At 46.7% G+C, this 14784-nt stretch overlaps 1 protein-coding gene across 1 annotated transcript in view; it reads left to right on the top strand.

The window, feature by feature from the left end:
- LOC146208620 (protein Wnt-5b-like) overlaps positions 1-14784 on the top strand; it is a 378372-nt gene that overhangs the window by 301917 nt on the left and 61671 nt on the right. The window contains exon 3 of the mRNA XM_084595465.1: positions 8391-8583. Coding sequence (XP_084451591.1) covers positions 8507-8583 — 77 coding nt within the window. The 5' untranslated portion in view covers positions 8391-8506. The remainder of the gene's footprint in view (positions 1-8390; positions 8584-14784) is intronic.

The following is a 14784-nucleotide window of genomic DNA, read 5'->3' as shown; positions in this document are numbered from 1 at the left end:
AGGGGATTAGACCGAAGTACTTCAATCGTTAAATAATTTTATAGAAAAGCAGGGAAACTTGACTGGCAATCCCAGTAATCAGTTACAGCAGACGCTCGCAGGCACGAACATTTTATGCACGAACCAGTACGAAGAGCCTCAGAACTTAGCTGAAGTCAAACTATTTGCAGCAGTTGTTTTCTCAATGCGTTCTTTTGCCGTTGCTACGCTACCTGACCCCTAGTGAATGACTGACATTGCTTGATAGATATTCTAGCTGTGATGTCACAGGAGTCGTCTGGCAATGGTTAGAGCTATATGACTGAACAAAAGAGAGATTCTACCCTCAGGTGATATATTCAAAGCGAAGCTAGTTTAATGCGTGCCACTGTGAGAAATAACTTATTTATGGTGCTTTTTCCAAGAAAAAAAAATATTTTCCGCAGGGTTTAAGTACGTTTAAACCAATTAAGACTGGCGAAAGCATCGTTTCGTATGGTTTTGCTTGGCGGCTAAGCTTTATATAGAGACTGACAGAGATAGTAAATTTGAAATTATCGTATTTGTCTGTGTTTTTTTTTTCGCTGCATCGAAGCGAATAAGACAGAGTTGTCATCGTGTTCTCCTGAGTGCGGATGTCGTTTTTACTTGGAACCTTACTCATCCGAACCGTGCCTTATACCTAGACACGTACCGTCACATCTTCGATCGTTTGGAAATATAGGCCTGCGTGCAAGAATGAATTACTTTGTGGTTCATTATTCGAAGTTTCATTCGATATTAAAGCGAAATATTTGTATTTTAAAAATGCGACCTTCGCACACTCCTCACAAACATTCAGTGTGAAATAACAATACAATGAATTAGGTGGCCCGAGTCAGCTTTTTAAATACAGAGGACGGTACACAGAAAAGCGGATAACATCGAGCAAAGGAGAAGAGAATGGAGGTAAAATCACGGAAAAAAGTGTAACTTATTTTGTTGCTTGTCTACTCGGGTCGTTATTTTGTGCTCGTCCTGACGTATATGTTGCAGTGGTACACCACTGTTTGCTCGCCTAATGCAGAAAAGGACATGTGTTGCCGGGGCTTACGCCCTTACCATTGGCATGCCACATTTTTCACGTTCTGTAGCAGATGCATGCAGGAGAAACGACAGCGGGTATCAGGTACACCGTGTTTGAATCGATTCAGAGTAGGTGCAGATTTACTCTTTCTTTCATGTATCACCTGTCACCGAACCTAACCTGGCGTCCTGGATTGCGAGGCCACGTTGCTGCGCCTCGCTCACACTCCGGCTTGCAATTTGAACGCCCTACATTAACTTCATTGTATTGAATCTAATGCTGCCCTTGTTAGTAATGCTTTAATTACATATTTATTCTGCTATATATGTCTTTTTTAAATATTTTGGCGTTATAAAAGATAATTAATGCGCAAAAAAAGCACGAACAGATGCGAGATAATAATAGTAGTTCAGCTGAATGATTGATTATGAATGCCAGTGGCGGTGACTGCGACATTGAGATGGTTTTAATAGTGACTTTTATACGGTACAAAGGAATAAAAGTAAACGTCAGTCCAGAAATTTTGTATTCAAAATTGCACGGGATGATCTCTGGGTGGTGAGCTGTACCGCGGAAGCACTATACAGTATATATTTCACGTTGTTGATCACGCATGGCTGCAACTCCACCTAACGCTTCGCAAGCATCTCACGCTACAAAAGTAAACAAAGAAGGGGAGAGCCATTCATATCATGTACATGTGAGTTTTAAAGGACAACTCCGCTGGTTTTTTCATCATTTTGTGTTTTTAGTTGAATTACATTCCTCGGCATGTCCTGACTCCAACACAAAAAAACCGTTTTTCGAAATTCCAATTAGAAGCATTTTTAAAGCGGAAAAACAGCAAATTGAAACCGAAACTGCTGTCACGGCCAGAAACGACGTCCCAGTTGACGAAATGATGACGTCACACTCAGTATTAGATAAACACTCGTACGTGCGTTGGATGGTGAAAATAAAGTATGGAAATCATGACTCACTGCATAAAATCTAAGGTAGTTCAATATATAGGCCTCACAATTTCATAATCACGCGGGAAGTGGACAGTAACGCCGGTACACTGTTTGTGACGTCGGAAACTCAGTGTTGCCCGCAGAAATACTCGCAACTTAAGCCATAAAAACGGCATATTTTAAAGCCGTGTTGCGCGCGAGCGGATTATCGTACGGCACCTAAATTTTGTAGAATGAGTCAGGAGAGGATAACCTATGATAAAATTTTCACTAGAATATTCGAATGTCAAAAACCTCCGGAGTTGCCCTTTAAAAGCCGCGTAGAATCACTACAATGTTTTATTGCATATAACGCCTATTCCTATTTGTGCGTTCAGCCATGCACACTACACGCAAGCAGATATGCGCCTGTTCGGCGGTTCAGCCGCGTCGCCATCGATTGCCATTCATTCATTGCCGGTGTAGCCGAGCGTGAGAGAGCCACGAGCCAAAAAGATATTTCTCAGTAGAAAACAAAGAAGGGCCACGATGATCTGCGCCACTCGTTCATAATCATGTCAAGTGATTATGAGCGATGAACGTAATCATATCCTCTGCTTAAATGAGAATTCATTGCTTTTTATTTGTCTTTTGATTATTATTTACATTCTAGTTTAAGGTTCAAAGTTATCGAAACATTCTTTGTTCCTGAGTCTTCTGCATCTGCAATCCACTCTGGACAATACATCGCCATGGGCATGTGCCATTACAACTGAGGACATTATCAACATCATCATTAGTGACGCCTGAGATGGCCTGCCGGGCAGAGTCTGGGCCCCAACGAGGCCGGCATCAGCAAAAACCCTATAGGTTCTCTCTCTGGGTGTCTGCTAGCGCGCTCTCCCACCGGGTTCTCTTTCTCTGTGCAAAAAAAAAAAAAAGGGGGGGGGGGGATGTGACGTCACATCCCACGTGTCACAGCACGGGTAATTCAAAGAGTGCTGCATACACACCGTTCACTTCACCACTTTTAGTGCAAAAACATTACCTTCCACCGCTAAACCCAACTAGAAATGTGGCTTGCTCGGTCAACAGAGCGGAGCGTGCTTAAATACAGGAACATATCTGGCTGGGTTTGATGATGGGAAACATTGCGTTCGCATTAAGTGTCCAATGTCCAAACGTTTGCACGATGTATAATCTGTAAATTAATCGACAGGTTTTTGAGCGGTCCGGTCTGCACTCATGGATGAAACGCTCAGAATCATCACCCAGGTTATTATTTTCCCCCCACATAAAATAGCGGGAAACGGTGCCGACTACATTCCTCACTTCAATTTTCATATTTTTTTCTTATAAAAAATAAAACAAAATACAGGACTGTGCTTAGGTCTTCTTAGACGCGGAAATGACGAAAGCCCCTCCACAGAACTGTTGGCATTGTCATTTCTACCATCATTGTTACTATCGCTATACTATCATCATATGCGCGTGGGGATTATGTGGGTCTCTTCGGTTCCTTCTCTTCTGCCGACTGGTCTCTTTCAAACGAAATCAGTGATGCTGATGGACATGTCCGTGATTTCACATGCGTCAGTACATACTGCTGCATACTCCTACTCGTAACAAGTTTCCTTTCTGGTTTTCCGGGGAACTAAGAGCAGCGCTACAATTTAAGGAGCGGGCGCACCATAAAGCGAAACGCACTTAGCTGATATGTGGGCAAACGACAAACGCCGCTTGCGCTCCCTTTGAAAACAGCTGTATAAGCGGGATCATGACTGCTATCTTGAGTCTTTGGAGAAGGACGCCTCGAATCGTCCTATTGAGTTCTGGTAATACATTCGCCAGCGTTATAATAAATCTGATTTGCGTATTAACTTGGTTGACACTGATGGGTGTGAAATTCGAGATGTTGCCGAGAGTTTTGCCTAGCATTTTTCCTCTTTGTACAAAACTCCACATGGTTATTCCGTTCGCCTTCCATCTGGTGCGCCTAATTCTGTTCTCTTCGATGAGAATTCGATAAGCGTGAGCCTTAAACGCCTGAAACCATCCTTGTCCGCCGTATCCGATAGCATTCCAGCCGCCATAATATAAGGATTCAGTAGTACCCGTTTTAGCTACAATATTTAATAACTATTTGAAAAAGTCGGCCTTTCCTCGCCTGTGGAAAATGACACGTTTTTTTCCTGTCTTCAAACCAGGAAAGAAAAATGATGTTTTCAATTATCGTTCCATTTCTCCTCTGCGTGCAACCTCTAAGATGTTTGAATTAGCCTTGCACAAAGTACTTTCCTTTCATCTCAAACATGTCAACCTACCCAATCAGCATGACTCCATATGGGGTCGTCCTTCAGAGACGACAGGTTGAGGTTGTGTACTGTGATTTGAGCAAAGATTTTAATGTGGTCACTTACTGATTACTTCTCGAAAAGCTTCTGCTTTCTGGAATCGAAGCTTATGCCCGCTTCTCTTTTCTGTTTTTATTAATGATGCTTCGTCCGTGGTGGGCACTCCTCTGTCCTCCTTTATGCTGATGATATAAAAATATTCAAGGTAATACATTCTTTTCAAGATTACGTGTCTTTGCAATCGTACATGTCTGTTTTCTTTAACTGGTGCACAAAGAATGGACTTACTCTAAATTCCTGCAAAGCTAAGGTTGTTACATTTACTACTAAAACGCATGACTTTCTTTACTATTATTCTGATAACTCTGTGATGTTGTCTCGGTGTATTTCTCGACCGTACCCTCAGGTCCTCGTCTCATAATAAACACATTGACCTGATGGCTATGCGCACATTCAGTTTCATCTGTAGGCTTTCGAGAGAGTTCCGTACCGCTTTTCCCTTCTTAAAGCTGTACTTGTCCGTATGCTTGTCGCTTCTGAAGTATGCATATGTTGTTTGCAATGGTACTTGCAAATTGAACTGTGACGAAATCGACCTAGTACAGCAAAAGTTTTTATGAATATTATAACATCGTTTCTCCTGCATTCTCCTGCGCAACTTCCAACTCTCGCTCCACACTGAGTAACTCGCCGCATCTTCCTTATCTCAAATGCCATCGTGTCAGAGCAGATTACCATTTTCTTGTACAAAATCCTTCCATACATGCCCTGAGATTCTTGACTGCATCCTACTGCGAATTTCGTGGAACATCATAAGGGAATTAAGACCATTTCATGTTTCTTCAGTTCTGCGTCTTATCTTCCCTCTGGACAGAATGCAAAGGTTGTTTAATTCTTTTTGTCCTCACGTTTATATTTTTGGAAGCTCTCTCTCTCTCTTCGTTTTTATTGGAATTTCGTAGGGTCTTAATCTGAACAGTCTTGTATATCATACAATACTTTTCCTTTCAAGCCTTTTGTATTTACTTGCACTTGTTCATTTCCTCCAGCTCAATATCCTTTATAGTCTCCGAATTGTTTTTACCTGCATTTATTTATATTGTGACATTAAAACTGTGTATTGTATCTGATGCTTTTTATCGCTTTGAATTATTCTATTTCTTATCATATTCTTTTGATGCTTTTATTGATATGTTCTTCAAGACATGTTCCTCATTGATTTCATTCTCGGTGTGACTCACTTTAAGTTCCATTTCAGGTGTTGTTTCTTCTTTTGTTTTTTCTGTCTTTGTGTGTAAAGCTTGCGTGTGCAATTTCTTTTTTTCTTATTTTTCCTGGAGTCCCAATACCGTATGGTTGTTCCTGCGCACATTAAAATAAAGTCTGATTGATTGACTGATTGATTGAGCATTATCAACTAAATGCACCTTCATTGTCATCGCTGCTACCAGCATAATAATTATCACCAACTGCAGCGTCATTATTATCACTACTATCATAATTATCACTAACTGCATCGTCATTGTCACCGCTATTATCATCCTCATGCTGGACAAGGGGACTCACAATCAGTTTCTCATGAGCCCGGCTTGAAGTAGTGGTTTGCGCGCTCGGCTGTGGATCTGAAGTAAACTGATTCGATTCCCGGTGGAGACAGATTTTTCTTGAGTGTCAGCTCGTGCAAACATTTTCTGCGAATATTTTTACAGCGCATGAGCCAAGGAAAGGCCTTTGCCTTAAAAACAAACGAAACTGCGTCACTTTTGCATTCGTTATCGGGCCCCTATCCTCCTATTCCTATCTAAGCATCCTATTCCGTTCTAAGATGAACTATACGCTTCCCCTATTAGTAATGAAACATTGTTGTCCACAATAAAGCGCAGCAGTTTACACAAACTACAGACGTCAGCTGGCCATTTCGTATAAGCATCACGTGAATAATATTCGGAGACATTAGGGTGCTCCGCGCTTACTTTTGTCCGCACCTGCATCTGCACATTACGGAAGCATTAAGATAAAGGCTGCCTCCTTATGAAATTGCCATTCCCGTTCGATGAACAAGCCAGTAAATTGCGGAAGGACACGCTGTCCTTGACGTCACCGACAAGTTTTAAACAAACGCGATACCGCGCAAAATCTTTAACGCTAGCGTGCTAGTGCCTGCCCTCGAAATTTTTATTGCGAAAGCAATACGACAGCCAAAGCGAGACCTCGGATGGCCGCAGCTACGCCGTGAAGAGGCGTAGTTACGGTCTCCTCATAAAAAAATCAGCCTGCCATGACATTTGACTTCACGTTACACCTATGTCACGGGCAGGAGCTGCCAACTCGGGTCGCTCCTTTCATATGGGAGGGTGATATCAGAATAAGCCTGCCAGAACCGTTTGCATTCTCGTTACCCTACGACACGCAGGCACGTCCATACGGCTTTGGTTGAAACTTGACTTTATTGTGGGCTGGTAGCTTACGCTCTCGCGTCATATACCCTTAAAGGATGAGCTTAATGTACCCAATAATGTAGCACCTTATACTGATAGGGCGTGATAGGGGAATAATGTAGTAGGCAAAAGAAGCTTCCGCTGTTGCGTTCGCAATTCATTTAGGGTTAACCAGAGCTAAACCAAAACTAATTTTTTCGCACTTAAACTGCGCCCGTAAGAGAAAAAAAAAAGTGAGAAAACTACACATATGATAAGCTTGCGCAGCAATGCATTGGTTTTTTGTATTCACGACCTTTTCGAGAATGGACTGTGCTCTGTTAGCGTTTTATTGCGAAAGCAATACTACGCCAGGTCTAACCGCTCGTCGCTGTGGGCCGTGTCCGTGCCCGTAGACCCCGAGCCGGCGCTGCGCCCAACAGAAGAAGAAGAAGCAGAGGAGAAGGAGAAGAAAAAGATGATGAAGAAGAAGAAGAACACTCGGTCAGCCGAAGCAAATGCTTTCGCTCCATATTCGGTTCAGCAGCGTTGAACCTTTCTAATTTTGTTTTTGTTAATATTGTCACGGGCAACAGGGCTAGACGTGACTAAAACGACGGGACGAAGCTGAACCAGCAGGCAAAGTTCCGCGCACAGCACGCGAGCCAACTTCGGCGTCCTTTTTTTCCCAAGCGCCACCTGAGAACATCAGGGACACCAGGTGGCAATATTTAGTCAACAAACTTCCTTCTCTCTCTCTCTCTCTCTCTCTCTCTCTCTCTCTCTCTCTCTCTCTCTCTCTCTCTCTCTCTCTCTATCCCCATCCTTCACATTTTTCGCTCGGCAAGAAACTTGGAGGGAAAGATGTTCGTGCATAATTTACTGCTGGAGTACACACTTTAATCCAGTGTTGTCACAGCGAAAAAAGTGGTCGTTGCTGGTGTCGTGTAGCCAATGGCTATTAATGGTATACTGTGAGAGACTAACGTGCAAGTGGTGCCTTAGTATCTGTCAGGGATTACGGAAGAGGCAAGCAAACAAGGAAGGGATGTGTTGGTTGGTTTGCGGGGTTTAACGTCCCAAAGCGACTCAGGCTATGAGAAACGCCGTAGTGGAGGACTCCGGAAATTTCGACCACTTGGGGTTCTTTAAAATGCACGGACATCGCACAGCACACGGGTGCCTTGCTTTTCGCATCCACCGAAAAGTGGCCGCCGAGGCCTGGGTTCGATCCCGCATCCCTGGGCACAGTAGGCGTGCGCCTTAACAACTGTGCCACCCCGGCGGGTTTTTACTCTTTAATCTCGCAAATTAAAGCTCAGTAAGTTACAGTGCTACCCTAAACCATCTGAAATTGATTTGCTCAAATTTCTAATATCTCATTTTTGCAGTACGCAATCTAAGAAACTGTAATCACCGCCAGGTCATGGCCAATCTCCATTGTGGGTATGCGCCATTTTTTTCAGCACCAACATATAGCGCTCGCTACTATTGTGGCTGACATCTATTATAGCTACACCCTAAAAACAACGCGATCTTACGCCAACTGGATCTTTCACATCACCAGTCTTTTTTTTTTTTTTTTTTCATGCATGATTGCAGTACAATGCTGATAGATGCATTCCCCGTTGCTGTTCTTCAGGATCCTTGCCTGGCCAAGGCGGTACGGCGCGGACGAGGCGTGGCGCCGCTGAAGATGTGAGCGACCGTGCCGTTCCGGGCGCCACGGCCGCCGTGGCGTTCGTGCCCGTGGAAACGATGGTGCGAGCGGGCCTGGTCCTGTTGCTCGCCCTAGCGGGACTGCCACCCGCCGCCATGGCACTGGGTACTTGGATGTGAGTCTCGATATTCTCTGCACGCTTTTCTCCGTCCAGCTGCACCCGTGACGCGCGACGGAACAGAATTGTACAGCAGCATTTAGAGCTGTTTACGACTGTGACGACAAGGAGGGAGACAGCGAGTGAAAGCCTAGACGGAGATGTCAGGCTAAAAAAATGCAATGATGGAATACATGAGGCAGGCACATGTCTGCTTATTTTGATTATGGCCGGGAGGTGATGGTCCCTTTGCCCCTCTGCATCCGCGAGAAATTTTAGGCAGAAAGACCACGTTTAAATTCGTTTTTTTTTCCTCCGAGGAAAAAAAAAAAAGAAAAGTCAACGATAAAAAAAGAAACAATTCAAAATGGACTGCTGTCCTTGCTCCAACGACTGCTTCCCCCCCCCCCCCTCCCCCTTATTTTTTAAACGTTCTTCCTCTGAGAGTGAACTATATACAATGGTTTAAAGCCAGAAAACTGCTTACATTTCTATATTTGGCGCAGCTGTACTCTGTCTTGTGTGTGTCTGTTCGCGAAACTTCTGTCTATCGATCTATGTATATGAGAGAGAGAGGAGGGCGCCCTTGTATATTAGCAAGAAAGCTATCAGTGTGGCTTTATAAGGCAAAAAGAAATGGCATGCAGTATTCTCTCAAAACCGCCAGAGGACAAGCCAACAGTTCCGCATCTAGGCAATTTTAGAGAAACTCCCAGAGATCCGAGCCTGTTCATCGACATCGAAAATAGCTAATGTGCCCATAGCAGCCAATAATGCTACGAGATCAACAGAAAAAAATTCTCAAGTCTGCTTCAGCGACTTCTTCCTCGGGCCTTTGAGGGGCCTCGCGCGGCGCCGCGGGGTCTGTCATCGCCGACGTCATCGGGCCTGCTGTGGCGGCAGGAAAATGCACGGCTCCGCTTAACAAAGGACTTCGAGAAACATCGCCGAAGGCGGCCGCGGCAGGTACACCACAATGACGCGTTTTTTTGTTCTTCTTTTTTTTTTTTTTTCACGCTAGCTTACCGCCAAAAGCAGCGACAGCAGGAGTGGCGCAGTACTGGCCTCAACACATATAAAATGCGCCTAGAAGCCGAAAGGCGTTCCGTTTGATGTCTCCGCGGCCCTTAAACAGGAGGGGAGAGAAATTCCGACACGACCTTGCTTGTAATGCGCACCGCCCGGTAGACTACAGACACCGGCGGCTGACACGGGGGGGTTTCGGCTAGTACATGCGTCGGGGAACAGCGGCAGTCGGCAAGAGCCATTGAAGAGACGCAAAAAATGAGCGGCTTCCGAGGTACCCAGAAAGGGGATGAGGGAGAGGGGTGCTTCGATCACCCACAAAGCAGCCACTCCACAGCTCTGGCGGCCGACAAAAACGGAACCTTCGTCACTCCCGTCTAGAGGCACCTGAGCGGCAGCACGCGAAGAAAGAAGGCTGCCAGTAGCGGCTAGTACAACGAAGAGGTCCAGCCACAAGAGCTGAAAGGAACTAGGAGATGAAGAAAGCCGACTGCTCTCTCTCCCTCTCCCTCTCTCGTTTTCTTCCACTCGTTCCATCAACGTCCGTTCGAGAGGCACCTTGGGGCATGTCCGGACTGCTTGGGGTCGGTCGGTCGGCGTCACTTTTCTTGCCGGCACATATTTATTTATTGTTTTGCGAAGCTACGCGCCCTACTGCATACGGATCCAGGGGCAGGAGTCCATTGGGCGTGTAGACGTACCAGGTCGTGTGCATTGCGACAAGTGAAGCAGAGGACCGCTCGCCCTCGAAAAGGCGACTCCTCATACGTCGCACCATAGCGCGGTGTGTAGTTTACGAGCCATAGCAGAGCAACGGCAAGCAGTCGGAGCGCCGATAACCGCCGTCGCCAGGACACACTTACGACTGAATGGCTCCTGAATGGTCGCACCGGCGAGTACTTGACGAGAGAGTGCGCGGGCCTCGACAGTCCTCCTCCCTTCATCCTCGCCTCCGGATAAGGCTTCCACCCGGTTTATTCGTAGGGGGACTCTCGCGCAGCATGTGGCTGTAGGCTGTAAAATGGGGCGCAGAGTGCCCGAATATAGCCTCCGAGCTATGCGCCACGGAGCTCAGAGCCTGGGGTTCGCAAACTTTTCGCCTGGCGGGAGGACAGATTAACAGTCCTTCGCCCGCTTTCCATCAAAATAAACGCCTTGAACCACGTGCCCGCAACTCGTAAAAGACCATCTCGACGGCTTTCCTGTTTTTTCACCTTAGTGTACCACCGCAATAGCCGTACCATCGACATGAAGCGCTGTGGTTGCGGAGAATAGATGTCATGCGCATGTATACAAATAACTATGCACAATGACTAGCAAGCGAGATTGTAGCACGCCACTTCGAAGAAAAACCGGTATCCGTCTGTCTATCCAGTCATAATCTGGCTGGTGACATGGTCGGCACTGATTGGTTGGCGAGTTGTGTGACGTCACGGAACCAGTGACGTGACCGAATTGGCAGGAGTTGCCAATTTATGCAGCTGTTTTGAAATGAAAATCGAAACCACCGGGATCGTTGAAACCACGAGTCAGACCTGCTACTCCTAGGCCAACATGGGCAGTGTATAAATCACATATGTCAACCAAAGTAAGCTGGTTCGAATCAAACAAAGCCATCGGAGATCAAGACAAACCATGCTAAACCAGGGCTAACTGTGCTAACAAATGATAATTCGTGACCAGCCTCAACTTAAATCATCCGATCATTTATTTGGTTTACTTTGCAGCATTTATGCGTGCGTAAATGAATGATTACTCTCTGCTTTCTAAGCTTGGACACGCTAGTAACCGGGACATGAGGCACTACGATGTTTTCTTCTCTCATACGTGACGCGTCGATACGTAGCCGCAGTGACGACAAAGTATGCTCAGTCCTGTTAGCCATGTGTAGCCCGACGCTTTTGTTACTGCAGTCACAATGAGCATATTGCTTCCTGTATACGATGTCTGCAGAAGTCCACACGAAAGAGAGCTACTCAAAACGCCCCTCCCTTTAAATTTCGCCCATTCATCTCGATGATAACGTGCGAACCCAATACATCATACCATAAAGATCCCGCAAGACCGCCTTGTAGCCTGTTTTCGAGCTCTTCCCGCCGCGATCCACGATGCGCATGCAAAATTGATCAGGAGACAAAAGATGTTCGTGTCGCTGGGGCCTCACGCTCCCATACCTATACGCACGCACGCACGCGCGCACACACGCACGAACACTTCCTGGTAAAGAAAGCACGGCGCTCACACGCCCTTGCAACAGCAGCAGCAGCTACGTGCGTGCCCGTATGCATGCGGGAGCATCACCACCGCAGACCCCCCTCTTTTTCGGGCGGCGAGGCGCGATGACAAATGACGGGTACAGGCAGGTGGCATGTTGCACGCCATCGGGGACGAACATTAGGGGCGCCCCTGCTAGCACCAATCGATGCGTCCGCGCACGCGATGCTCGCGCCCCCAAATGGGCTTCGACTGCTGCTGCTCTCCCGAGGAGGGGTCATCAGTGCAACGGGCTGGGTGGGGGTCAAGGGTCTACGAGCGGGCACGTATGTTCGCCAAGTCATGTATAGTATGGACGCCTTCCCGTAACACCCTTGCCATCTCTGTGCACTTCGCACGTGCCCTGATACATCCTCCTCCTCTTCCTCTTTCCCACTTACTCTTCTTCTATAGGTCTGCTGCCCACATGCGTTCACGTATGTAGAGCGCTACCCCGGCGTAGGCCCAGAACACGGTCATTACACAGCAGTGTGGTCGGGCGCGAGGCAGAATCGACCGTTATTTTTTTATGGTTATTTAACACTGTATACAGCAAGATCCCGCGTGTGTTCGCTCGAACCTGCCGGGGGTCAGTAGTGCAAAGCACTGCGCGAATCTGGTGTTATTATTTTTTAACAGCTTCGCACTCTACGGCACGATGCACTGCTGTCCTTCATACCATGCGTGAATGGTTGGTCATACGTCTGACCTTGGCACTCTGGCTAATGCATTTGCGCGCTTCTTATTCTAGTTTTTCTTCTTTTGTTTGCCTGTACGTGGTGCTGCTCAAGGGCAAGCATGGCTCAGAACTGATGTAAGCGCCACCTGATGGTGTAATGTGCGGTGAGGGCAACGCTTTTTGCTGGGTTACAACTCCCGCTGTACCATATAGTGCACGATGGCAGTACTAGGTACATAATCTTGCTTTTCACGTGTTTTTCAACTTGAGTTATTAAGAAAAACATTGCCTCAAAGTCTTGAAACGCGCCCTTTGAATACTCACGGTTCGTTCTATGTCAGAATTTACTACTTTTTTTTTTTATGCACACTTCATCTGTTTTGAAACGTTAAGCGTACACAACGCACTTACAAATAGCCATAGGTATTGATGTTGAATAAGAAGACACGGTAACAATTGCAAACAAGTTGATTCATTCACTTCTTCACGTTTACCAAGCGTAATACGTGTGGAACAATTCTATTCCCGCACCAGAACGCCACTTTTCTCACGTAGCAATACGAAAAACAAAAATGTGCGCAGTTCAAACATGCGCTTGATTAGAAATTGCGGTATTACATCCGTATTGTCCACGCAAAATATGCAAATACTTAGCGAACTTTTCCTTGATCGCGAGAGTAATAATAATAATAAAAAACTTCCTGATGCATCCGGGCCAACTGGAGCCTTGTTTTGTGACGGGACCTTTCAAAAATTGTTGCAGAAATAATGTACTGCAGAATGGACACGCATCACGTAGGGCAGGAATGCAAATAGAAATAATATAAAGTGTGCTCTAGAGCTAAACTTACCAAAGTGTGAAACAGCGTTCGAAGTGTAATTTTTTTACAGCTGAATATAGGCCCAGTTTACAAGGGTAGCTCACAGGATAAGCATGTTGAATCCGAGCGTTTACTTGAATAAGACGAAGAAAAAGGCTTCCTGCAACTATATAAGCAAAATGTATCAGTCGCGAATCATTCACGAGACTTTGAAAAAACGTATGCTGCAGAGTGGCTCATCGATTACAACGCGCGAAAGGCTTAGACAGGAGGCACGCTGTGACACGAAGGGGGGAAAAGACGCATCGAGGGTGGCAGGTATATTCCACTGCACAGCAGGAATTCCGCGGCCTCACCGCACAGCGTTCCCTGACATGGAAACGAGCAGGTAACCATAACTAACAACAGAGGTACACATTCTTGATTGTTTTTTTTTTCTTTGGGCCTATTCTTGCTGAACCCTGCCCCGACCAACCCTCTCCAAGCAATACGTTCCCTGCGCACTCTCACTAAGGGCACGCAGTAAAGGGGGAGGGTTCAAGTCGTAATTTTCTCATCGGACAGGATCGGTGATTATAATTAGGGTCCCCAGCGAGGCGGCGGCTTCGTCTGCTGCTTCCAGCAGGCTGGGAGAAAAGGCGGCATCCATAGCCAGAACCTTCGCCGTAGCCGATGCTGCTGCCTTCGAGGCAACCGGGCATGCACGCTGGCTGGCGTGGCTGGTGGATGGTTGTCGAGGTTCGCGGGCTGCCTTCAGCCGCTTCGGGCTGCGCGCGCACGCAAAGTTTGCCGCTCGCACTGGCAGGGAAGCCAGGCGTCGCGATTCGTCTCCCCTCTCATGCCCTCTTCCACTTTGCCCCCTCGGGCCCTTTTTGATTTACGACTCGAGGCAGCAATGTTTGTTTCTTCTCTGAGGGGCGTATAGCTGGAGCGGCCATTTGGAAGGACCTGCTTCTTGCCACGAGGGCCTGTGCACGCTGCTCCGCACGCCACCTTCGGCTGCATTCCAAGGTGCAACGCCATTCAGGCACTATACTCTCGCGTCGTCGTCTGCACGCCGTTGCTGCCTTCGCAGACGACAGCGAATAAGGAAACAAGAAGAGACTATTCGAGCGAAATACTCCGGCTAAAGGTGTACAAATAAAAAAAAGAGTGAAAGCCGCGGCCTAGCTAGCACTCTTCTCGCACCTTTGTGGGGGACTCGGAGAGTGTAACGAACAGGGTGTTTATACGGGCTTTCTTTCGGTTCTTTTTACTCTTTCTTTTCTTTTGCATTTAAATATGTACACGCGAGCGAGCCCGACTGACTGACTGCTTCTACCACCGGTGGTTGCGGACGGAGACGTCGACATTGTTCCGGCCAGTCGGTGATGTTGGTAGTGCTGGCCTGTGGCGGCAGTATATCGGCGCCGCGTGTGTTTATACATTACGACCGGCGCA

This window comes from Amblyomma maculatum, chromosome 1, assembly GCF_055883805.1.
Source record: "Amblyomma maculatum isolate TAMU_Amacu chromosome 1, ASM5588380v1, whole genome shotgun sequence".
Lineage (NCBI taxonomy): Eukaryota > Metazoa > Arthropoda > Arachnida > Ixodida > Ixodidae > Amblyomma > Amblyomma maculatum.
This window is presented reverse-complemented; position numbering and strand designations above follow the sequence as displayed.